General features: G+C 35.7%; 1 protein-coding gene across 1 annotated transcript in view; it reads right to left on the bottom strand.

Annotated features, from left to right (window-relative positions):
• The window catches only part of CCDC18 (coiled-coil domain containing 18), a 109062-nt gene that overhangs the window by 48298 nt on the left and 33201 nt on the right, over positions 1-27563 (bottom strand). The window contains exons 10-19 of the mRNA XM_030936760.1: positions 27160-27284; positions 25792-25952; positions 23100-23323; positions 21328-21438; positions 20501-20632; positions 16723-16857; positions 16502-16579; positions 12002-12118; positions 5539-5706; positions 1725-1867 (exon numbers count right to left, since the gene is read on the bottom strand). Of these exons, the coding sequence (XP_030792620.1) occupies positions 1725-1867; positions 5539-5706; positions 12002-12118; positions 16502-16579; positions 16723-16857; positions 20501-20632; positions 21328-21438; positions 23100-23323; positions 25792-25952; positions 27160-27284 (1394 nt within the window). The remainder of the gene's footprint in view (positions 1-1724; positions 1868-5538; positions 5707-12001; positions 12119-16501; positions 16580-16722; positions 16858-20500; positions 20633-21327; positions 21439-23099; positions 23324-25791; positions 25953-27159; positions 27285-27563) is intronic.

The following is a 27563-nucleotide window of genomic DNA, read 5'->3' as shown; positions in this document are numbered from 1 at the left end:
TTACATACCACTAAATGCAACTTTACTACTACCTGGTAATATTTAACAAGCCTAGCTTTCTTTTCACTCTAACTACATTTAACTTTAGCTTTGCATGTATTGAAAATATCCAAGGACCTCATTCATCTATAATTTTTGTTATTAGCAACAAAGAAAATAAACAAGTCAAACAATCAAATTATTCATCATAAAAACCATACTACTCACTGGAGAGCCAAGTCAGTTGTTTTTACTCAGTTTTATTATTAGTTCTATCCTTTTTTTTAGCTTTAAAAGGGACTAGAGATTCCTAGACTAGTGCAACTTCCCTGCTTTACAGAGGACGAAACTGAAGACTAGGTGAGTTGTCTGAGATAATACAACAAGCTGTTAATAGTGATAGGGCCAGGTTTACTAACTTTGTCAGTCCTGAGCTTATTCTAATATGGCAGCTCCTCTACAGACAAATCAATATACTAAGAGCCAGTTTTAAGTCCCTTTGTTGGGAATTCTAAAGTGATATTCACTAATTAAACAATTGTTAATGTTACCCTCAATGGTAGGAACAGTTCATGTTCCTTTGTGTCCACACTGTTTCCGTTGTTTAATCTTTGAAATTTCTAAATAGAGTTTGCAAGTAGGAGCATTTCGCTTCTAAATAAAAATTCAACAAATTTGGATGTGTTCAAGAGTTTTTTAATCGGAAGTCCTTAAGTTTTTTAAACTTAAGGAAAACTATAAAACCCCTGAAACAGTATGCAAAATTATACATGTATAATGTACATGTGTATATCTATGTATAGAAGACAAGCTAAAGTTTTTTACCAGATCCTCAAATATGTCCACAGACCAACTAACTTAAGAACTACTAGATTAGATGAGTACTAATGACACTTTTACATTTCTAAAATCCCAAGTAAACAATTTTTAGCTTGACTAATTAGCTCTAATATTAAAGTAGATATAAAACAGATAATTAGAAAAGCACAAAGGAACCCTGTCAATGGAGGAGAGGGAACCTGGGGACTTGTGGTTTTAGTTCTGGTGCATAAGTTCACTCTTGACTCCTGCTGGTAGAAGGGTGAGCTGATTATATTATAAATTATGTCAATTCTCCCAACAAAGTAGAAGAGATCTGAAGAGGCTGGGTACTGCTTTCAGCTCATGGGTTCCTTTCTTGACCAATTAAATACTGATGCCTGGGACCAGCCTAGCAAAATTAAATCAGAATCTTTAGGTTTTATTTAATCTAAAGGTGGGACCCAGGCATCAGTGTTTTTTTTTTGTAAGCTCTGGAGGTGATTTTAATAATCACTCAAGGCTGAGAACCACTTTTATATTGTCACTTTTCCTCTATATAATTGGATCGCCTGAAAGTTTCCTCTATGTGAGTACATTTACATTTTTGCCTACAACTTTTAATGTTATTCACAATTAACAGTTGCTGAGTGCCTATGAAGTATAAGGAATTGTGCCAATTGTTGTGTAAGACCCTAAAATAAACCAGATATGATCCTTGTCTTAAGAAACTTATAATACGTAGGAAGGTTAAAAATATTAAACTATAATACAGAAAAAAGCATAATGAAAGATATGAAGGAAATACAAACAAAATGCAACAGGAACACAGACTATGGAGACATTAATTCCTCAAGCAAATGCTCCACTGAACATTATCTGATTTCGAAACTCAGATACCACTGATATTGAAGTAGGAAGGTAAATAAAACATATTCACATTTTACCTGGCAGTGCCAGTAAGCTCAATCACTTTTTGCCTTTTCAAATCTGCTTCATGTGCAGCTGATTCACATTTCTCCTCCATTTTTCTCAACTTTTCAGCTGAACTTTCCCTTTGTTTTTGAAGTTCTTGTTCCAGTTTTGACACCTTGTAAAGCAGTTTTCAATAAACATTTTAAATTCAGAAGAAAAATACTTTTATAAATATGTAACCTAGCTTATCAGTTTCAAGATGTATCATAAAAATCAACATATAGACCAAGAAGTAATGTTTGGAAAATATAAAAAGCAAGGCTTACTTTCCAATAATAAAGATACTTCACATATGCATATATTACTATTTAGGGAAGTGGCCACATCATAACACTAAAGTGTTATAATAACTGAACAAAATAATAGCAAATGTTCTCCTTTTCATTGTCCCCATTTGAAATGTCCTTTCTTCTCTTACCAAACTGCTCCTTTCTTTTCTTCACGAATTGGCTCATTCAATAGATTCCTAGATTGCCACATGACCTCAAATGCTAACTTGCATTTGCTCCCATTTTAACTTGAATTTGTTCCTATTCATTTTTCCTCTATTCTACTACAATAAAGGAGATATTCTTCCTCCTATATAAGTCAAAATGCTTCATAGGTGTTCTGGATTCAATTCCTATTAATTTTTTCAGGAACTTCATACTACTATCTCCTCTTTCCAATATCTTCAATCTCTCTACGGTTTTTTTAATAGTAGCATTTAAACATGTTAAAGACTTTCCCACTGTAAAAAGCTTTTCTTCAGACCCTGATCTACCACCCTTTATTTCCTCCCATGTATAGCCCAACTTCTTAAAGTTTTCTGTGTGTTTTATCACTGTCTCACTTCTCATTCATTCTTCAACCCATAGCCAGAGGCCATTCCACAGAAATAGGGATTACAACACCAGTGACTTCCAAGTTGCTAATTTCAATGGACATTTCCCAACCCTCATTTTACTTGACATTGATTCCAGCAGCCCATGACAGCAACATTCATTCCTTCCTTAATGAAATACTTACTTTGGCTTCCATGTATCACATCCCTCAGGGATCTGTCCAAGTCAATCTTCTTGCTTCTCATTCTATATTCTCTCCCTAGGTAATTTCAGTCACTCCATGTCTTCATGAATATTTATATGACTGTGGTCTCAAAGTTAACCTCTCAATTCTGACCTGAATATCCCCCCTGTTCTTCTAAAATCTCTCACTGAAGAACTAAATATAGATTATAAACCATTAATATCTTGCCACGTGTGGTGGTTCATGCCTCCAATCCCAGCACTTTGGGAGGCCAAGGAGGGTGGATTACTTAAGCCCAAGAGTTCGAGACCAGCCTGGGCAACATGGTGATACTCTGTCTCTACCAAAAAAAAAAAAAGAAAAACCACACACACACACACACACACACACACACACACACAATTAGCTGGGCATGGTGGTAGGACTCGGAAGGCAGAAGTGAGAAAATCACCTGAGCCCAGGGAAATTGAGGCTGCACTGAGCCGTGATCAAGTCACTGCACTCCAGCCTGGATGACAAAGTAAGACCCTGTTTCAAACAAAACAAAACAAAACAAGAAAACTCCATTAATATCCACCCCTCCACCTCAAGTTCCAAGAAGAAAATTAAAACAGTACCCAGGTAAAAAGGGAAAGGAACCAAGGAAAATCCACCTACTCAATTCTTAATTAAATAAATAAATCTAAAGATGCAAAATGGAACCTATGCATAGTGTAATATGGATGAAAGGCAGAAAAGGAACACCTAGTCAAAAATTTACTCCAAATACTGAAGAAATTTTTAAACATAAACTTCTGTAGACCTCAATGAAGCTAATGAGAACACAAAATCCTTTAAAACAAGAACACAAAGAAAGAAAATCACCGAATAAAAAATACAAATGAGGCTGGGCACAGTGGCTCACGCCTGTAATCCCAGCACTTTAGGAGGCTGAGGCAGGTGAATCACGAGATCAAGAGATCAAGACCATCCTGGCCAACATGGTGAAACCCCGCCTCTACTAAAAAAACAAAAATTAGCTGGGCGTGGTGGTGCGAGCCTATAGTCCCAGATACTCGGGAGGCTGAGGCAAGAGAATTGCTTGCACCTGGGAGGCGGAGGCTGCAGTGAGCCAAGATCATGCCACTGCACTCCAGCCTGGCGACAGAGCGAGACTCTGTCTCAAAAAAAGAAAAAAAGAAAAGAAAAGAAACAAATGAACTAGTAACAAAAAAACAAAAACAAAAAACAGAAGAAAACCATACATACTTATAGAAGTGAGTTATGAACAAGAATCATAATCAATCCTGCAAGAACCAGAGTCAATGACAAAGGATGTAGGTAGTGGGAATCAAACATAGATGAGAAGAAGAAATGCTTCAGGATGCAGCTGTATAGTAGGCATAGCAAGCAGTAGGTCTAAATTTTAACAAAAGGGATGGAGAGTCACAGGAAGATATCTCTTAAAAAAAAATACAGAGGCCGGGAGCAGTGGCTCACGCCTGTAATCCCAGCCCTTTGGGAGGCCCAAGTGAGTGGATCACCTGAGCTGGGAGTTTGAGACGAGTCTGACCAACATGGAGAAACCCTGTCTTTACTAAAAATACAAAACTAGCTGGGTGTGGTGGCGCATGCCTGTAATCCCAGCTACTCAGGTCACTGAGGCGGGAGAATCCCTTGAACCTGGGAGGCGGAGGTTGCAGTAAGCCGAGATCGCGCCATTGCTCTCCAGCCTGGGTGACAAGAGTGAAACTCTGTCTCAAAAAAAAAAAAAAAAAAAAAAAAAACAGAATACCTGCCTCCTGATGTGTTTAAATGTAGTGAGAGGAAGATTCTTTAGTTCCACTGGACAGGCTGAGGATGACTTCAGAACAAGTAGATAAAAGACCAAAAAAATGACAAAAAAAAAAAAAAGGAAAATACAGTAAGATTACAGGGGACAGTCATTTTCTAATTTATACATTACTGTAAATTTGGTTTCTTTTGAAAGAAAAAACAAAAATGTAAAATATCTAAAGAATTCAGATAAATTCAATAATGAATTAAAGGAAAAAGATTAGATTCTAGTATAAAATTCTCCAGAATTCTTACATTCAAGTAATAATTTTTAATTTTAGAACTTTCAGGGGTATTTTCCCTTGGGATTTTTCTTTTAGTGCACTGCTTTGCCATTTCTTTAAGGAATATCACACATCATGTCCTGATCCAAAAAGGAAAAATTATAGGCATTCAGATTAGGTACACGAAGACAGATTGAATAAAGAAACATCAATTATAAATTGTATGGAATGGCAAACATATAATCATGGTATAAGAGATGGAGGTCAGATTACATAGGAATAGAAATTTATTTTACAATATCAGTATTGAGTATTTCTTATAATGCAAAATCTTTGAGGTTAAACAGCAATTTTTTTTTTTTTGAGGCAGAGTCTCACTGTCGCCCAGGCTGGAGTGCAGTGGCACAATCGCAGCTCACCGCAACCTCCGCCTCTTGGGTTCAAGTGATTCTTGTGTCTCAGCCTCCTGAGTAGCTGGGGTTACAGGCATGTGCCACAACGCCTGGCTAAGTTTTGTAATTTTAGTAGAGACGAGGTTGGGCCATGTTGGCCAGGCTGGTCTCGAACTCCTGACCTCAGGTGATCCGCCTGCCTCAGCCTCCCAAAGTGCTGGAATTATGAGTCTGAACCACAGCATCTGGCCAAACAGCAATTTAAAAAACTAACCAAAAATCTATTCATGATTTTAAAAATTTCTATTTCATACAAATGAAACAATCTTGGGCTAATAATAATATACCTGTTTTTCAAGTTTAGTTTGAGTATCTTCCAGCTCTCCATTTCTAATTGTCTCTTGTTGTAACATTTGCTGTTGTTGCTGAAGAGTATGCTGTAGAATAACGTTTTGCTCAGAAGTCTCTTGAAGACTGTGATTTTTTATTTTTAGCTCTTTCTGTAAACAATATACCTGGCAAATATATATATATATATCTCAATACAATGCAATGTTTCAAATAAAAGGCAATAAAACATCAAAGCTGTCCTCCTTATTAGATAACCATCCACCTGTCATGTGGGACAATTGTATTCATGTCTATAGTTTGTCACTGGAAGGGCAGTCTTCATTTTTCTGATGGGGAGATGTATTGGAAGGGCCTGCTTATAGGATTGCTCTTGGTTGGTGTCTGGAAATGTGGTTTTAAAAATGTTCCTAAGTGATGAGGTTGTTTTGCCTGGCTGGGGCACTGAAACATGCCTTCCTTTAGAATTCTGGAATTTTTTATACTTGTAGGCTGGTCATCGTTCCCGTGTGACAACCCCCCAATAAAAACTCTGAACTCTGAGTCATAAATAGGCTTCCCTAGGCAGAAACAGATGTTGCCACATTTCACTGCCATAAAAAGGAGCATACTGTTTGACCTCTCCCAGAAGGAGCGAACAGCATAGTCAGCCATGGTTTTATCTGCACTTCACCTGATTCTTTCACCTTTACTAATAATAAACTATAGCCATAAAAGCTCTATATAATGTTTGGTGCTATTTATTGTTACTGTTGCTATTATTGCTGTTGTTTATACAACAATATCCCAGCAAAACACTGCTGAATATTTATGCTACAAAAAAACACATAAAGGAATGACAATAACAACTAAGAAATTTGACTAATTACTCTAAATATTTAGGACTTGAATATGATGGTCTCCAAAACTGCTTTAAGATACTTTTATCCAAGAGCATCTATTAAGAAGAAAAATAAATGCCCTTTGTCCTAGTAATAAAAATTCTAAAAATATGCCAGCAGAAATTATTTTTAAAATACTATCAACAATGAAACATAATTTAAAATATATTTTATAATAGTCTTCATCTTCTACCAAAGTGAATGGAAGAATAAGTGATGATTGTCAATGTGATTAAAAATGACATAACCATTTCAAATAATTAAAAAGACAGCTAACACATAAAAATTTATAAAGTTAAAAAATCACATTTCATTAATATAATTTTGAAAAATATACATGCAAATAGAAAAATGAAAACTGAAGTATTAGAGAATGGGCTGTAGGTAAATGTTCTTTAAGTTTTCTTGTTGTTGCTTGTGTAATAAATTTTTTAAATGAAGGAAAATAAAACAATTCCTTTAAAGCAAAGAATCTTTCCAGTAAATATCGTCCCAAAAGGAATTTTAAACTCCTTATAGTAAATTGTGGAAGAGAATCACGACTTGCTTCTTTTTTCTAACTATCCAGCAGGTGAACATTAAGGCCTTCAGGGCCGAATATTCTTTGCTCATTATGAGAAGCTCCTAGATTTCAGATTTCTTCATTATATGATGATGTTGTAAACCGGAAGTAACCCTGGATATCATAGGCAACTAACTGATCTCTAATCCTGTTATTATAATCCCTTTTCATGCAAATATGTTTTGTTTAATTCTGTCTGCATGAAAATAATTTAGTGTAAATATGTGTCAGTATCACCTGTTTTGTCTTCTCTCTTAGCTCCTGACAAAACCCGCAGATCACACTTCTGCATTGGTTTATTTTATATAGAACTGACTTGCCTGCAAGACAGGCTTAAATACTGTTTTTTTCTTTACTGGAACATCCTGTCTCATACTTACCTATTCAGAGAAAAAAATGGACAAAATATTAAAATAAGACAAAACAAGAAAAAAAATAAGATCTAACCAAAACACAAAGCCTTACCACATAATAACAACAAAATTTTATTTCAGTAATCCAGTCACTGACATTTCAATTACATATATTGAAATATCTAATATTAGTTATCACAAATATTTACAAAATATAACCTATATCTATCAAACTTATACTGACATTTCATTGTACCGACCTTTAACTTGGCTTTAGTTTTTTTTTTGTTTTTTTTTTTTTTTGAGACGTAGTCTCGCTTTGCTGCCCAGGCTGGAGTGCAGTGGTGCGATCTCGGCTCACTGCAAGCTCCGCCTCTCGGGTTCACACCATTCTCCTGCCTCAGCCTCCCGAGTAGCTGGGCCTACAGGAGCCCGCCACCACGCTCGGCTAATTTTTTTTTTCTATTTTTAGTAGAGACAGGGTTTACTGTGTTAGATCTCCTGACCTCGTGATCTGCCCACCTCAGCCTCCCAAAGTGCTGGGATTACAGGCGTGAGCCACCGAGCCCGGTCAGTTGACTTTAGTTTAAAAGTAAATATAGAACGAATTGTTTTTATGTTGTATTTTCTACTAATGTATTATTCCCAGAGTACTTAATATTTTATAATTGAAGTAAATAAGAAAGTAGAATTTAAATGATAAAATCTACCTTACACTTAATTTTATCTAGTATTACTATGTACCCAAAGCAGAAACAGTCTCATAATTGTTGCTTAAAGATAAAATATAATGCAGAAACATATGATGCCAGCTTCTCAAAATCTAAGTCCATCTATTTAAATGAAGATATTTATCAATGAAACGACTGATTTTATTGAATAAAATTTTTATGCAGAAAACATTTAGGCTTATTCGCATCTATTCTGCATTTACTTTCTTCTATTATGTTGACAATGTAATTTTGCATGAACACATAACTTTATTATTTTAAAAGCATTGTTAAAAACATTTTAATATGAAGTTAAATATCTTCCAAAAATTCAGAACCCCAAAGTATTTTCATCATAATCATATTTATTTCAACATCCAGAAAAGAATACGTGGCTGAGGCAAAAGCACAGAGGAATATACATTAGCTTTTTGCAATGGGTAATCAACATGTAGTTTTTACAAGTGGCTAAATTTCTACCAATGTGCCCTAGGGCCACTTAATTATTCAGCGAGTTATATGATTGGGGCATATTCCCTGATTTAAAAGAACATCTTTATAATATTACCTATTATTAACAGAATGGATGCACTATTACTCAAATCAGGTTTTCTAAAATGCAGTTATATATGATGAAAACTTCACAATTCTGCTATTACAAGGTGTTAATTATATTAACCAACATTAGAAAGAATTTTCTCTGTAAGACATAATTTGCTGTAAAGGTAAATAAGTCAACAGTCAGTACTTGGATTCTTCTCCATGTTTTTTATCAATACACATGAGCACGTGACAGATGAACTTTTAAGTTAGCAAGCCAATGCATGTGCAGTTGAGCTAACGATTGAGCGGTAATAAATGAGTTTGCAAATCTAATTTACTTACTCCCTAGTCTGTTCAAATATACCTGATTACTGCTTCTGGTTTCTAATTCAGTTTGAGCCTAGGTATGTATTTCCAGTTGTTCTAAAAATCGTTCTAAATGAGCCAGGTGTGGTGGCACATGCCTGTAATCCCAGCTGCTGAGAAGGCTGAGGCAGGAGAACTGCTTGAACCTGGGAGGCAGAGGTTGCAATGAACCGAGATTGCACCATTGCACTCCAGCCTAGGCGACAAAGCAAAACCCTGTCTCAAAAAAAGAAAAAAAAATCGTTCTATTTATTTTGTGTGTAAATATCTGTTATCTAACCTAGTCTCTGATGTTGTTTCTATGAATGCAAAGTCTAAAGCTCAACGAATTCTCCTATTACAAATGCTGCCTACCTCCAGGTAGATTCCATCTCTGCCAAGTCTATTTATTCTGAAGCGGAGTGTGGGCATGAGCAGTAAAATAAATGCCAAAATAATGTATTTTGTATACTACTTTAAAGAAGATCATAGTAAAAAAAAGGACATTCTTACTTTTAAAAATCCAAGTACATACAGTTTAGATGATTTAGTTTCTACATATTGGAGTAGAAAAATATATGCCTGTCAAAGATGCTATACCTTCCTTCATAAAGGAAGGTGGAGGGAAGAAGACATGACCACATAAAATCTGAAGTTGTTTTTTTTTTTTTTAAACTTCTAAGGCTATATAATTACTTGATGCACCTAAGTCTGGAGTGCTGGTCAACTACATTATTTACTCTTAGATCTACCCATGCCTTTCCCCTGCTCTGCTCTGTATATTGCAGGAAACCGCATTTCTTGGCCTCCTTTGCCCTCTAGATTACAAATAGGTTTAGCCAATGGGAATGGCCAGTAGCTGCAGTGCTCCTCCTCTGTTGCCACAGTTCCTATTGGACAGACCCTTTTTCTTTGGCCCCAGCTCCAGACAGGCAGCCCTGCTTCTAGACTATGATCACACTATCTTTTCCTGGTGTTCCTCTAACCTTAACAATGGTAGTGGGTCCCTGCTTATAATCTCTGAGTCTCTGTGGTATACTGTTTGGCTTCTCTACCCTTTCATCACCTGTGTGTCTAATTCTCTGTATAAATTTGCTCTATTTAAAATATATAAAGGCTTCTGTTTTTCTCATCAGACCTTTCTGATATATTCAAGTCAATCTTGATTAATATGTAAATATAAATATATTATATTTATATACATATATATACACATATATATTTTTTGAGATAGGGTCTCGCTGTGCTGCCAGGCTGGAGTACAGTGGCGTGATCACGGCTCACTGCAGTCTTGACCTCCTAGACTCAAGTGATCCTCCCACCTCAGCTTCCTGAGTAGCTGGGACCACGGGTATGCACCACCACACTTGGCTAATGTTTTCAATTTTTTTGTAGAGATGGGGTTTTGCCCCATGTTGCCCAGCCTGGTCTTGAACTCCCGGCCTCCCAAAATGCTGAGCTTATAGGCGTAAGCAACAATGAGTGGCCAAAAGTCAACCTTGATTAAAATTCACTGGGAACCATTTCTAAAAATAAATGTTTTAATTTTTATTATTATTATTTTTTTGGAGACGGAGTCTCGCTCTGTTGCCGGGCTGGAGTGCAGTGGTGCGATCTCAGCTCACTGCAAGCTCCACCTCCTGGGTTCACGCCATTCTCCTGCCTCAGACTCCCCAAGTAGCTGGGACTACAAGCGCGTGCCACCATGCCCGGCTAATTGTTTGTATTTTCAGTAGAGACGGGTTTCACCGTGTTAGCCAGGATGGTCTCGATCTCCTGACCTTGTGATCCGCCCACCTCAGCCTCCCAAAGTGCTGGGATTACAGGCGTGAGCCACCACGCCTGGCCCCTAAAAATAAATTTTAAGCTTAAAATACATAATATTATAAATTCTAACAAATAAATTCTTCATTACGATTATCCATTTGAGCAAATGTTTAGTGAGTGCCTAACCAAAGTAAAGTGCTACAAATTGAACATACAGAGATGAGTAAGATGTTCAAGAAAAGTTTCCAAGGCTGGGTGTGATGGCTCATGCCTGTAATCCCAGCACTTTGGGAGGCTGAGGTGGGCGGATTGCCTGAGCTCAGGAGTTCATGACCAACCAGCCTCGGCAACACGGTGAAACCCCATCTCTACAAAAAAGAAAAAAAAATACAAAACAATAGCTGAGCATGGCAGCATGCACCTATAGTCCCAGCTACTCAGGAGACTGAGGCAAGAGAATTGCTTGAACCCAGGAGGCAGAGGTTGCAGTGAGCCGAGCCTGGGTGACAGAGAGAGACACCATCTCAAAAAAAAAAAAAAAAAAAAAAAAAAAAAAAAAAAGGTTTCCAATCCAGTATCTGAGAAACTTATCTCAAAAAAGTTGAAATTCTAAAGTTAATTCTCAGTCCTACAGACAACAAGAACAAAAACAAAATGAAAAATTCTTGAAGAATTTAAACCTCTAAATCTAAAACAATGTTCAAGGTGTCATGTAATTTTATATTAGAATGACTGTAATATTAATAATTTATTCTTCTGATTCTCTAAAAATAAATAAAAGAATTAGAATTTTAAGGTATATTTTATTTTGCATTGAAATAATGTTTGCTCCTTAAAGAAAATTGGAATTTACATTTTATTGGAAATACTTTTTTATATCAGATACATATTCTTTTGGCCAGGCACGGTGGCTTACACCTGTAATCCCAACACTTTGGGAGGCTCAGGTGGGTGGATTACTTGAGGCCAGGAGTTCAAGGCCAGCCTGGCCAACACAGTGAAATTCTGTCTCTACTAAAAATACAAAAATTAGCCAGGCGTGGTAGTGCATACCTGTAATCCTAGCTACACAGGAGGCTAAGGCACAAGAATTGCTTGAACCCAGGAGGCAGAGGTTCAAGTGAGCCAAGATTGTGACACTGTACTCCAGCCTGGGCGACACAGGGAGACGCCGTCTCAAAAGAAAGAAAGAAATATATATATATATATATATATTTTTTTTTTTGTCCTACATCTCATGCATCTTAAAAAAAAAAAATCACTTGAAATACACGCTATATATAAACTAAATGTTAATTTACCTCTTCAGATTTCTTCTTTAACTGTTTTTCAAACTTTTCCTTATTTCCTTCCAATTGATTCAAATGCAAGACAAGTTCTTCCTTACAAATTTCCAATGCTGAATCTAGTTGCCTAACCTAAGCAGGAAAAAAGGAAAAACACCGATATACTCAATATTTTACAGATTTATCTCCTAACGTTACCTCAGTGCTTCAAATAGTGAATATACAGTCCTACTTAGGATATAAAATGCCATTAAAGAAGATATTTATTGAGTAAACTAATTCTTCAGTGCAAATGAGGAAACCAAAGAGAAAACCAAGGAATGGAATCCTGAAGAATAAATAAAGAGTTGGACAAGTTTAGAAGGGCATTCCAGGAAAAGGGAGTATGCTCAGAAGCAAGGCCCTGTGAAAGGGAGTGATAAGAAGTCGGCAAGAGCCTAGGGTAATAAGAAGATTAATTTGTAGGAAATGGTTATTTGGGAGCCACAATTGACAAGATAAACTGGGGCCAACTGTCAAGAACCTGTAGGCCAAACACCCTAAAACTTTTTCTTTAAAAGGTAAGTGGTATTTAAACCTACTTCTTAAGCCTCCTTGAATAAGAAAAATAGGAAAATGAGTACAAACTAGCGTACTGTTAACGATGTTCAAGTGAGATTTTTTTTTTTTTTTGAGACAAAGTCTTGCTCTGTAGCCGAGGCTGGAGTGAAGTGGTGCAATCTTGGCTCAATGCAACCTCCACCTCCCAGGTTCAAGCAATTCTCCTGCCTCAGTCTCCTGAGTAGCTGGGATTACAGGTATGCACCACCACGCCTTGCTGATTTTTGTATTTTTAGTAGAGAGCAGGTTTTGCCATGTTGGCCAGACTGGTCTTAAACTCCTGACCTCAGGTGATCCACCCGCCTTGGCCTCCCAAAGTGCTGAGATTACAGGTGTGAGCCACCTTGCCTGGCCTTAATGAGAATATTTTGAAATGCTGAAGTTACTAAGAAATTATAATTTGTCAGCTAGGAAAAAAGAAGTGAAACCTTCTTTGCTTTGAAACAGTGAAAATATTTTCAGAAAGGCAGCAATTTAACTTGGTCCAAGTGTTCATATAGTTGCCACTGCTTTACTACCTTAATACCAAACAGCAACTCAAATTCGGTACTTTTAGTGCAAGGCCCACGTATTGCATACATGCTCCACATCCTAGCTATTAATAAGATTCTTGCCTTACTCCTTGTTTTCTTTATTGTAAATTTGAGCTTCTCAATGGTATTCTTCCTCTTAATGCTAATAATGTTATAGCAAGCAGTCTTGAAAAAGTGAAAGAAATCTTAGATTTCTTAGCAGATGAAAAAATGAGAGAAAACATTCCCTCTTGCATTCTATTCTACATCATGAAATTATCTTTGCCACTCTTATTTCTAAAAAGGGAATCTTATAAGATACAGTTTTTGAACACCACCCTTATAGTCTGTGTATGAAACCATTAATAACTAAAAAATCTGTAATTCTGAATGACTATCTTTGTTAATAAACTGCTGCCTTAGTAATAATTTTTAACTAACATTTGTTTTATGAAACTTATAAATACATATTTTCTTTTTTATGAAAGAGAATGGGCATTGGGACTTGTATCATCCTTCACACAGAGAAAAAATAACTAAAATCTATGATTCTGTCAGAATATCACTACCTTATAGTTAACAGTGTAATAACTCATTCGGGCAAGATTCATCACTAGATATGAAAGCCATTGATTGTAAGGTTATTGAGGAACAGGACATTCACACAGTCCCCAAGACCCTCAAAGACTCCAAAGTTGGTTTGCTAATTATCAATGAAAATATACGCCCTTAAAATAATGAGATCTGACAGTCATCACCTTAAATAAGGTATATAATCCTGAGAGTGTCTCCTTAAATTTTGTGTCATCATACTTGATTCAGTTTAGTCCCAGGTCTGGGGCATGGCTAGATACTCTTCAAATGTAACAAGCTTCCAGGTGATGCTGATGCTGCTAGTTCACAGACCATGCTTTGAGTAGCAAGGCTATAAAGGACAATTTTAAGTAATTGGGGAAATCTTAGTATGCACAGTGCTGAATGATGTTACTGAATTAATGTTGACTTTCTCCGTAGCATAGTGGTGGTGTGGTCACACAGGAGAAATTCTCTGTTCATAGGAGATGCATGTTAAATATTAAAGGGGTAAAGTATTATGACATCCGTAACCTTCTCTCAGGTGGTTTGGCAAAAGGGAGGTGGGTTGGTAGGGACACACACAAGCATGCATGCATGTATATGTGTAGAGAGAGATAAAGTGAGTGTACCTAGAGTTTAATAGAGTTTAACAGAGAGTGAATCTAGGTGAGGAGTACACTATTGTTTCAATTTTTTTGTGGGCCTGAAATTTTAAAAAATAAATTAGAAATCAATTATAGCTAATAAACAATTAATAAAAACCCCAAACATCCACTACTCTATTGAATTTCTTATTTGAACAGAGTTTGAAAGTCTGACCCTCATACAGATAAACATCTTGCATTGTATACAAACCACTTGCAAATGTGTATGTTTGTATAAATAAATGAAATCAAAACAAAAACAAACACCACTCTGCTGAACCAACGAAGCTCCTCAGGTGCACAGTCTGGAGACAACCAGATAGGGCTCTAGGCTATGCATCTTCAAGAAAAGAAGGTAAGCTCTTCTTGTAAGACTATCTTTGTGGGGGTTTTGGGGAATCCAAAGTAGAAAATAAAAGGAAAACAAAACAAAAGAAATAAAATCTGTAAATCTAATAAGCACCTTTTCAATTTTCTATTTAACAGCAGGTAACAACTGGTTTAATTTACTGATTTCTTGTTACTAGTTCAGAATTTTATCATCAACCTGTTAGCTTAAGTGATACAACTTTAAACTGATCCTTATAACTCTCCTATAGATAAAAAAATTCATGTTTCTTTTGCAGAGAACAAGTTGAAGCATGTTGAGAGACATGAACAAAAGTCATGAAAGGAAGGTAGTAATGACGTGATCAGGAGGACAGAAGTAGACTTCAGGCTTCTATTTTGCTGCTATAGATAACTTACATGTAGAATCAGTCAATATAGCTTAAATCATACGAATTTGACTTCTGTATTTCTTCCTCATTTTGATTTTTCCCTAAACAGCAAACCTACTAAAGATGTTAAACGAATAAAATCCAACATCATTATTCGTTCTTTTGCTGATTTCTTTTCCATCTCATCTGGCTATTAACATATGGAAATACCTTACCAGATGACTGCCTAGTTATGTTTGGTAGTTTAATGAAAAGCAGGAGGTAAGTGGCTATATGAGTTTTATCTAATAAAAGTATTTCATGCCTACAATCTCTGTAATCATTTTTTAATATTAATGAAATTTGGGGCTATTCTAACACAGGGAAATGAACTGACTGCATTAAATGTTAAGAGTTTTGGTGAATACTACAGGAATAGTTATGAATATGTCTATATGGGCATACACAGTCACAAAATGAATTCAAAACAGAATAGTAGGCAAAAAATAACATCGTATCTTTAAAACAAATCTTTTATATTCAAGCTACATATGACAGAATAAAGGTCATAGCATATTTGGACCTATGTTTAACACCAAAAATGCAAAAGAGAAAATATTAAATACATAGCAATTAGTTACAAAACTTTGGGCAACTCAGTATGTGCTAAGCACCTTATACACCCTATTACATTTAATTCTCACACTAATGCTCTTCTAGGGTTTTCTCATTCCTATTTTGCGGATGAAGAAATTAAAATTCAAAGAGTTAAATAACCTGGCTAAGGTTACAGTGAGTCGGTAAGCACCTGAAACCACACTGAAACCCAATTTAACAGCAAAGCCCATGTTTTTAACCATGAAGATATACTAGCCAGAAAGCCATATTTTAGCTAGAAATTCTGGCTTTATCTCAATTAATCTTACAAGCCAACAAGTAAAATAAAGCAAAATTGAATCACTTTTAGTTTTCTCTTCCTACACTTCCTCTGGTAATTTTTTTTTGGAGGGGGGGTAATGCTAATAAGTAGCAATTATAGCTAAAATTTAAAACAATTTTTAGAGTTATAAAAATTGTTTTAAGACAAAAAGAGGCTAGATAACCTATGAACTAAATGATTAACTATCAAGTAATCAAGATCAGAATTCGCACTAAAGAAAATACATTTAAAGAAACTAAGTTCATTGAGTCAGGTCAAATCTTCAGCTCTGAATTGCCTTTTATCTATACAATGTTTACAATCTATAGAGAAATGTAAAAAAGCCACAAGAATGTCTCCAAAAAGAAAAAAATAATCAGCCAGGCACGTTAGAGCACACTCGTCCTAGCTACTCAGGAGGCGGGTGTGAGAGGATGACTTGAGTTCAGGAGTTCAAGGCTGCAATGAGTTATCATCATGCCACTACACTCCAGCCTAGGCAAATGACAGAGATTCTGCTAAAAAAGGAAAGAAAGAAAAATAAATTAAAGTATTAGCATACTAGCCTTGATTGTTTCTTCAGATACTTGGTTCTGTAATGCTTTTAAAGCTTCATCTTTCTTCATATTTTCCTTTTCCATTTCCTAAAAACAGTAAGAAAAGTATGCAAATAAACATTTTAGCAGTAGTAACAGCCTGTTAACTGATTTGATTAGATTTAAAGGCAAGTTATAGACATAAAATATTAGTCAACTTCTAAATAGCACTTTTATAAGGATGATTTTACCCCTTTGCTTTCCGTCAAGAGTCTATCTAGTGATTCAAGATGATGCTGTTTGCATATTATATCTTGTTGCAACATGGACATAGTCTTTTCTTGTTCTTTAAATTGTTGATCTTTTTTCTCTAGTTGAGCTTCAAGCTAAACACGAAAACAGAATTTTCACATTAAATATTGTAAAATTTAGAAACATTTTAAATATTAAATACATGTGAAACTATAATAGAAATTACATAGATTTTTGTATTTTGCCAAATTGTCTTGAGTTTCAAAAGCTCAACATTGCTGATTGTTCAAGAAATGCAAATTGAAACCACAATGAGACACCATCTCATGCCAGTCAGAATGGCAATTATTAAAAAGTCAAAAAACAAATAGATGCTGGAGAGGTTGCAGAGAAAAGGAACAGGGACATGGATGGAGTTGGAAGCCATTATCCTCAGCAAACTAACACAGGAACAGAAAACCAAATACTGCATGTTCTCACTTATAAGTGTGGGCTGAATGATGAGAACACACGAACACATGGGTAGGAACAACACATACTGAGGCCTATAGGGGAGTGGGATGGGAGAGAGGGAGCACCAGGAAGAATAGCTAATGGATGCTGGGCTCAATAACTAAGTGACGGGATGATCTGTGCAGCAAACCACCAGGGCACATGTTTACCTGTGTAACAAACCTGCATCTCCTATACGTGTACCCCTGAACTTAAAGGCTGAAGAAAAAAAAGCAAAATGTAGAAACTAAGAATATAGGTCCCTTTATATCTCCCCCTTTACACTGTAGTTGTCACATGTATTATATCAACATACCTGATCAGTAAATGTTATAATTTCTTCTTTCAACTGCCATAGATATTACAAAAATCCTGTATTTACCAAATATTTACTGTTTTTGTTGTTCTTCCTTTATTCCTGAGGTCCCAAGTTTCTCTCAGGTATTTTTTTTCTGTGAGGAACTTTCTGTAGCATTTATTTTAGAACAAGTCTGCTGGTGACACATTCTCTATGCTGTCCTTATCTAAGAATGTCTTTATTTTACCTTCATTCCCAGAGAATATTTTTGCTGGATATAAAATAAATTGACAGTTTTTTCTCTTTCAGCATTTAAAAAATGTTGTTCTGTCTTCTTACATCCATAGTTTTTGATGAGAAATCTGCAGTAATTTTAACATTTGTTCCCTTACATGCAGTGTCATTTATCTCTGGGTGTTTTCAAAGCTTTTGTTTTAGCTTTTGGCAAGGATTTTGATGTGTCTAGAAGTAGTTTTCTTTGACACTATCCTCTTTGATTTTCTTAAATTTGTAAATTTATTTCCTTCATCAAATTTGTGAAGTTTTCAGACACTATTCCTTCAAATACTTTCCTGCACTAATCTCATTCTCTCCTTTGACTCTGAAGACAAGAATATCAGACCTTCTGATAGGTGCTTCCCCATATATCCCTGAGGCTTTGTTCAATTTTTTTTATAAATCTTTTCTTGGAAAAAAAATTTTTTCTCTGTTGCTCAGACTGCATAATATCTATTAATCTACATTCAAGTTCACTGTCTTTTTCCTCTTGTCTGCTCCATTCTTCTGTTACGCTCATCTAAATTACAGCAGCCCCGTGGTATTCGTGGTTTCACTTTCCACAGTTCAGTTACCTGCAGTCAACCCTGATCTGAAAATACTAAATGGAAAATTCCACAAACAAACAATTGATACATTTTGACTTGCAGTTGTGAGTAGTGTGATGAAATCTCATGATGTCCCACTATGTCCAGCTCTGGACAATAATGATCCATTTTCCATGCTGTATAAGCTACCTGCTCGTTAGTCACTTAGTAGCCATCTTGGTTATCAGATCAACTGCCATGGTATCATAATGCCTGTGTTCAAGGAACTCTTATTTTACTTAATAATGGCCCCAAAGCAAAAGAGTAGTGATGCTATCTGGATGCAGATCCAATTTGGATATGTCAAAGAGAAGACTTCTGTAATCCCAGCACTTTGGGAGGCCGAGACGGGCGGATCACGAGGTCAGGAGATCGAGACCATCCTGGCTAACACGGTGAAACCCCGTCTCTACTAAAAATACAAAAAAAAAAAACCTAGCCGGGTGAGGTGGCAGGCGCCTGTAGTCCCAGCTACTCCGGAGGCTGAGGCAGGAGAATGGCGTAAAACCCGGGAGGCGGAGCTTGCAGTGAGCTGAGATCCGGCCACTACACTCCAGCCCGGGCGACAGAGCAAGACTCCCTCTCAAAACAAAAACAAAGAGAAGACTTAGCATGCTTCCTTTAAGTGAAAAGGTGAAGGTTCTTAATAAGGAGAGAAAAAAAATTGCGTGCTGAGGTTGCTAAGATCTACAATAAAGAACAAATCTATCCATGAAATCGTGAAGAAAGAAAAATAAATTCATGCGAGTAGGGCAGTTGTACCTCAAACTACAAAAGTTACAACCACAATGTATAAGTGCTTAGTTAAAATAGAAAAGGCATTAAATTTGTAAGTGGAAGGCATTAACAGAAAACATGTTCCAACTGACTGCAATGTGTTGCACCACAAAGTACTGAGTATATATTAAGACTTCAGCAAGAATCCCCTGAAACAAGTGACACCAAGTCATTTATTGCAAATAAGGAATAATTACACAGATTCAAGAACAGGTTTAGACTGAAAAATGTTAAAATTACTGGAGAAGCTGTGTCTGCTAATGAAGCAGCTGCTGTCACATTTCCAGCAGAGATGAAGAAGCTGATTAAGGAGAAAGGATACCATCCAAAGCAAGTCTTCAACTGCAGCGAAACTAGGCTATTCTCAAAGAAGATGCCTCATAGAACCTACATTCACAAAAGTGCAAAGGAGGCTGAGCACAGTGGCTCATGCCTGTAGTCCCAACACGTTGAGAGCCTGAGCCAGGCAGATCACAAGGTCAGAAGTTTGACATCAGCCTGACCAACATGGTGAAACCCTGTATCTACTAAACATACAAAAATTAGCCAGGATTGGTGGCATGCACCTGTAATCCCAGCTACTCAGGAGGCTGAGGCAGGAGAATCGCTTGAACTCGGGAGGCGGAGGTTGCAGTGAGCCAAGATCACGCCACTGCACTCCAGCCTGGCCGACAGAGCAAGACTCTGTCTCAAAAAAAAAAAAAAAAAAAAAAAGTGCAAAGGAGGCACTAGGGCATAAGAGAGAGAACACACTTCTATGAGAACAAGTTTTCATATAACTTTTATGACAGTATTTTGTTATAATAGTTTGATGCTATTAGAATTGTTGCTAATCTCTCACTGTGCCTAATTTATAAATTAAGCTTTATAATAGATATGTATGTATAGGAAAAACTATAAGGGTTCAGTACTATCTGTGGTTTCAGGCATCCACTGAAGGTCTTGGAATGTCTCTCCCATGGATAAGCAGGGACTACCGTATCTATTTTTTTTACTGCATCTTACATTTTTGGTCTCACATTTTCTTTTCTACTTTTAACCCAAGGTCAAGAGTGCTTCTATTATTCTGCTTTTTCCTCTCAATCAATCTTCAAGCAACTGATATTTTTAGGGAAATGGAGTCTACAGAATTACTTTAATAATGTCAAAAATAATGACTACAGCTGAAACAGAAGGTATACTATATTCTGTTAAAGCAGTGAAAAATTATTCAGAAAGATTGGAGTTCTAATTACAGCTCTTGCCACTAACTTTTGTGTCTCTTTGTGTCCTCATCTACAAAATAAAAAATGCTGGGGCTAGTAATGTTTCCTTTCAGCACTCATATTCTAAATATGTATTACTTACTCTTTCAATCTGCTTTTCCATTTCTTTATGCTGTTCCAAGTGAATTTTCTTTGCTTTTTCAAAAGCTAAACAAATTTTCTCATGCTCTGTATTAATATTGGTTTCTAGACTCCTTATCTTTTCATTCTTTTCCTAGAAACACAAAACACTTTAAAAGAGTATAATTGATTTGGGAGGCCAAGGCAGGCAAATTGCTTGAGCCCAGGAGTTCAAGACCAGCCTGGGCAACACGGCAAGACCCCATCTCTATGAAAAATACAAAAAATTAGCTAAGTAGGTGTGGTGGCATGTGCCTGTGGTTATAGCTTCTGGGGAAGCTCAGGGGGAAGCCTGGGAGGCCAAGGCTATAGTGAGCCATGATTGTGCCACTGCACTGCAGCCTGAACCACAGAGTGAGACGTTGTCTCAAAAAAAAAAAAAAAAAAAAGTATAATTGAAAAGCAGTTTTACATAAAAGTACATTAGTCAAGCATTAAATATGTCATACTCCATTCTTTAAAGAACCACAGTAGTTTATACTTCAAACTTTAACAAAATGGTTAAAAATACTTTATCAAGATGAGAAGATTTAAACTATTTTAAATATCAAGAAGCATATCAAAGAACTACCATTATCTTCAGTACCATTAGGATAAAATGAGAAAACTTGGATAACTTGCCATATAAGCCTATTAACTTAAAAATGCAAACAAGAAATGATCAGAAGAGTTTAGTAGAACTTGTACTTTTCTATATATTTTATAATAATGATGCTAAAACAAATGTGCTGTCACAAATTAAGTGCCTAAAAATCACAGTAAATCTGAAGCAACAAAGATAAGTTTTACCATAAGCTCCTGTTCTAGTTCTGCATTTTTTGCAGCAATAGAGGAATAAGCAACTATCTTTTCTTCCAGCTGTTTCTCAAGAGTTAAAAGTTGAGAACATTTCTTTGTCATCTGAAAACACATTGAAATAAATGTAAAATTATTTTTTAAAGGTAATGACTTTGCATCCTAAGATCAAACACCTGCTACTCTTTTCAAAGTTCAAATACATTGTGTCTAGATAAATTGGGCAAACTTACAGCTAAAAACATTTAGGATGCAAAGTGAATAACTTTTTAACCAACATAATTATAAGTATTTTAAAAAATAATTGACAATTTAGAAGAAAAACAAACAGTGAAAACAAAGGATCACTTCTATCTATCCATGTAAAACATAAGTCATTTAATTCAGACCCCTATATCCAAAAAGGACAATACCCTAATCTATTTTTAAGTAGCTGTTAAAGACTGAAATAAGTACAATAAAATGGTATCAGCAGTTATTTCTGGTGGTAGAATTATCAATGGTTCACTTTCTTCTTTTTCCTCTTTTACATTAACAAGACTGTGCTATTTTTGTAATTTAAAAAACTTATTAATCCCAGTGTTTGGCAATTTCCTAAGTAAACTGGTAGCTATAATTATAAACTGTCTAAATCTCCATCTCCATTATTAACATAAGTTCCTATCTTATAGTTCTTTTCCTCAGCCTTGGCTATAGACTTTAAGCTGAGAAAGCAGGTATTTAAAAAGTGTACCTATAGATGACTACAGCCTCTGGTTTGAAGGTAGAGTATAAGATACACCCATGTGGTCCTGGTCCACAATTACCTAATGAGGCACCCTTATCCTGTCCTTAGTGAAAACGAAGACAAGATATTCACAAAACACTCATTATCCCCTTTTCAGAATGGAATTCCTTGCGTAGTCGTTTCAGGTTTACATGCAATTGTTTAAAAATACAGATTCTTTAAACAGCAGAAATACACAAAAAATAAAAATATAGACTCTGGCTAGGTGTGGTGGCTCACTCCTGTAATCCCAGCATTTTGGGATACTGAGGTGGGGATCACCTGAGACTAGGAGTTCAAGACCAGCCTGGGCAACATGGCGACTGTCTCCACAAAAAATTTTAAAAATTAGCTGGACATAGTGACACATGTCTGCAGTCTCAACTACTTGGAAGATTGAGGCAGAAGAATGGCTTGAGCCCAGAAGTTCAAAGTTACAGTGAGCTATGATCTCACCACTGCACTCCAGATTGGGCAACAGAGCAAGATCCTATCTCTAAGAAAAAAAAAAAAAAAAAAAAAAAAGAAAAGAAAAAAGCAGACTCTTGTGCCCATATATACTGAATCAGAAATTGCAGGAACAGGACCCAGAAATATGCATATTAAACAGGCTTCCTAGGTGGTTGGGGGTTTGCTAAAATTTGAAACCCTTTATTATCACTCCTTTTCTTCCAACAGCATAATCCAAAGTCTTTACTTATAAATGTATATTAACCACATTAACTTATACTATGGAAGAAATAATAGGCTGCAATGCAATATTATTTCCACCAAATTTGAGACCTTTTACCCACTACAGAGTTTTTCCTACTTTTAATAACATAAGTTAAAATACAAAGGTTTCCAAATGTAATTTTAAAATAATTTGTAACTTATATGGTACCATTTTTTAAAAACTTTAAATCTGGATATAAACATATAATTTTTATAAAACCCTAAAATAACACCTTTTGTTCTAGTTCAAAAATTAATATATATACCAAGCTAATTCCAAACTTACTTCACTTTCCAGTTTGCTGGAGTTTGAAGCTTTCTCTAGCAGCTCCTCTTGAATCAGCTGAAACTGACTAGTTCTGTGAGCCATGTTAACCCTCAAATCAGAATTTTCAGCTTCTATTTGTATCAGCTTAGTACGTAGTTCTTCTATTCCAGTAACAAGTCTTTGCCTCTCTTTTTCATATTGCTTGTTCATAGTATGCTGATTTTGATCTTTTATGCTTTCTGCTAATAAACATAAAAGGAAAATTGTTCTGAATAAGACTTCAAGAATAAAAACCTACTTAGTTGAAAGATTTAGTCATAAAGTTTAGTTTCTGATCTAAAGAGTACTAAAAGGGACAGAGAATGAGACATTCATTAAGGAAATCAAGAAATAAGTAATGTGCTCTCTAAATTAAATACATAACAAAGACGAAAAAAGTTCTGAATCACTCATTTTTCTAGGTAGCTAAGACTATTCCTTTGTACCACAAATGTAAGAATCCTTCTCCACCTTTTAACTTCCATTTTTTAGTAGAAATCATTGTAAAAAATTTGTTTTAAGTTGCCCCCTTTCCTTAAACTGAAGGTAATCATAAAATTTATTTGGACACTTTGAGATCATTAAGAACATTTTTATGTACTGCACATAGATGCAGGTTCAAAAGCTCCAAAGAGTGAATCCTTCCTGACCCCATCGTCTTTCTCTCCAAACTAGCTAATGAGAATTCAGTGATGCTTTTTAAAAAATTACTGAGGGTAACCAGGCACAGTGGAATGCACCTGTTATCTGAGCTATTCAACAGGCTGAGGTGCATGCCACTTGAATTCAAGACCATCCTGGGCAACATGGCAAGATCCTGTCTAAAAAAAAATTACTGAGGGTTATAAGAGGTAGTTGTTTCAACATGTCCCTTCTCCACTATAAACATACACATCTCCCACTCCACAGTAAGTAAGCCTTCAGGAAAGCTTTTAAAAAGCATAATGTAGATGATTACATGAGAACACACACAGATATGAAAACAAGAAAAGATACACTTTGCCTTCAAGGTTTGCATAAGTAGCCATTTCTCATAAATTCTCTACACCCATTATATTTCACTTTCTAGGCTATCTACCTTTTATTGGCTCTGTTCTTGATGTAAGAGAATCTATAACATATTATATTTATTACCACTTCTAATTACTAGTATTCCCAACTTGGAAGATTCACCAAGATAGATCATACGCTGGCCAATAAACCAAGTCTCAAAACACTCTTATAAATGAAGTCCTATAGGGTATGTTCTCTGGTCATCATGAATGACACAAAAATATCTGGAAAAACCTCCAAATATTTGGAAATAAAACACACACAGCCTGTGAGTCAAAGAGGAAATCACAAGAGATAACTATTTTGAACTGAATGAAAATGAAAATACAACACATTTAAAAAAGTAGTGGAATACAGCCAAAGCACTGCTTAAAGGGAAGTTTCTATCCTTAAATACTTAGATGAGAAAGGAAAAGAGGTCTAAAATCAATAATCTAAACTTAAAGAAAAGTTTTGTGGGTTTTTTTAAAAAAAAAAGAAGAAGAGAAAATTAAGCTTAAAAGTTAACTGGCAAAAAGTACAAGGGATCCTGATGGAGATGTCTTATGTCTTGACTGTGGTGATGGTAACAAGAGTTAAACATTAAAACACAAACACCTGACAAAACGTATCAAACTGTATATTAAAATGGGTACATCTTAATTGCAGGGGTCCCCAACCCCTGGGCCACAGACTGGTACCAGTCCATGGCCTGTTAGGAACCAGGCCACATAGTAGGAGGTGAGTGGCAGGCGAATGACTCCCACTCCCAATCACTCGCATTATTGCTTGAGCTCTACCTCCTGTCAGATTAGCTGTGGCATTAGATTCCCATAGGAACACAAACCCTGTTATGAACTGCACATGCGCAGGATCTAGATTGCTCACTCCTTATGAGAATCTAATGCCTGATGATCTGTCACTGTCTCCCATGACCCCCAGATGGAACCTTCTAGTTGCAGGAAAACAAGGTCAGGGCTCCCACTGATTCTACATTACAATGAGTTGTATGATTATTTCATCATCAATGTAATAATAATATAAATAAAGTACACAATAAAAGTCATGCATTTGAATCATCCTGAAACCACCCCTGCCCCTGCCCCTGGTCCATGGAAAAAATGTCTTCCATAAAACCAGTCCCTGGTGCCAAAAAGGTTGGGGACCAATGTCTTACTGGGTATCAATTTTACTTCACTAAAGAATGATACAAAGTCTAATAATTTTGAAATAACTTTTGCTGTCTTATCAGACCATAACTAGTAATAGATTATCAAGTATGTTTGATAATAGAAACCAAACAGTTGATAAATATGTTCTTTACGAACTATCATCTGAGAACAAACACATGGACACATAGAGGGGAACAACACACACTGGGGTCTATCAGAGGGTGGAGGGTGGAAGGAGGGAGTGGATCAGGAAAAATAATTAAGGGATACTAGGCTTAATACCTGGGTGATGAAATAATCTGTAAAACAAACCTCCATGACACAAGCTTACCTATGTAACAAATCTGCACATGTATCCCTGAACTTAAGTTAAATTAAAAAAAAAAATTTAAATAAAAGTTTTTTTTTAAAAAAACTATCATCCAAAACTCTAAATATAATTTATTAAAACAACTCAATATACTTACCCACTTGATGACCACCTAGCTTTACAGGTTCTGTTTCTAAACTACTTAATTTGCTGCTTTCTTGGCTGTCATTACAAGTAATAAGACTCTGAGATAACTGATTTGCAGTCAGGTTCGCATGAAGCTTTTGAATTTCTGCCTCTTTTATTGCAAGCTTAATTCTGGCACAAAAGAAAAGAAGTGAAAAAATATTAGAAAGATTCTATAAAAATATCTCCTACTGTACTATTTTTCACCTTTCAAGTTGATAAAAAAATTAGAATTCTGATATTAGTCAACTCTTTAGGCAGGATATGAAAACTCGTATAGACCATTGTAGGATTATAAATTGGTTCAGTCACTTTACAAACTTGATGGTATCTAGTAAAATTGAAAACATACACACTCTATGACCCAGCAATTTCACTTTTAGGAATATATACCACAGAAACTCTCATATATATGTATAAGAAAACATGTATAAGGATGTCCTTTGCAGCACTGTTTGTAACAGAAAATAGAAACAAGATACCTATAAAGGAACAAATAAATTATGACACTGTTATAGGACAGAATCCTACACAGTGATTCAAAGTAACTAACCACACAAATCCATTTGTTAATCTACTCTATCTCAATATGAATGAATTTTTAAAATACTGTTGAGTGAAAAAGCAAAATTGCACACAGTATACAGTATATTTATATTTGTGTACACGTGTGTAAACATACAAAAATGAATACAGAAATATATATCCAATTCATGATGGTGGATACTTAGGGGAAAAATGGGACTAGTCATAAGGAGCAAAGGGCATTATTCATCCTGTAATGCTTTATTTTTTATTTAGAGAAACCTATTTAAAACAAATACCACAAATTTTAAGGAGAATCAATCCTGGTTAAGAAGATTCAATTCTTAGTTGTGGAATCACATATACCTGTTGCAATATTCTCTGAGCTTTTCTGTATATTTTTTAAATTCTTCAATTAAAGGTTATTTTATTTTATTTTATTTTATTTTATTTTATTTTATTTTTGATGGAGTCTCACTCTGTTGCTCAGGCTGGAGTGCAGTGGCACTATCTCAGCTCACTGCAACCTCTGCCTCCCAGGTTCAAGTGATTCTCCTGCCTCAGCCTCCCAAGTAGCGGGGATTACAGGCGCGTGCCACCACCACGCCTGGCTAATTTTTGTATTTTTAGTAGAGATGAGGTTTCACCATGTTGGTCAGGCTGGTCTCGAACTCCTGACCTTGTGATCCACCCACCTTGGCCTCCCAAAGTATTGGTATTACAGGCATGAGCCACCACGCCCAGCCAATTAAGGGTCTTAATTACCAGTAAAAAACATTCTATTTGCTATAACTGAAGATTCTGAAAATTGTACCTCAATTCCGAAATCACCAATTTATTTGCCTCACAGCAGCCAATGCAACGGTCTTCCTTGTTTGAGAAGCTACTCATCTGGTATTTAGAAAGAGACGATTTAAAGCCAAATAATTCTCTTTTTAACTGCAAGTTTCAAAACAAACACATGTAAACTTACGTACATGGGATGCAGTTGCTTTTTTATTCAGAACTTAAAATTTTAAAAACTGTATGAATTTGATGGAAACAACTTAATGTCCATCAATAGGAGAATATATAAATATATTAAGAAATATTAAGATAATTGGAAAACTACAATAGTTAAAAGAAATAAACCTGAGTCACATAAATCAGTATGGATACATCTCATAACAATATTGAGTGAAAAACAAATTATAGTGGCAAACAGTATTTTCATAAAAA

This window comes from Rhinopithecus roxellana, chromosome 8 (assembly GCF_007565055.1).
Source record: "Rhinopithecus roxellana isolate Shanxi Qingling chromosome 8, ASM756505v1, whole genome shotgun sequence".
In the NCBI taxonomy this organism is placed as follows: Eukaryota; Metazoa; Chordata; class Mammalia; order Primates; family Cercopithecidae; genus Rhinopithecus; species Rhinopithecus roxellana.
The sequence above is the reverse complement of the archived record's forward strand: the minus strand, read 5'-3'. Positions and strand labels throughout refer to the sequence as shown.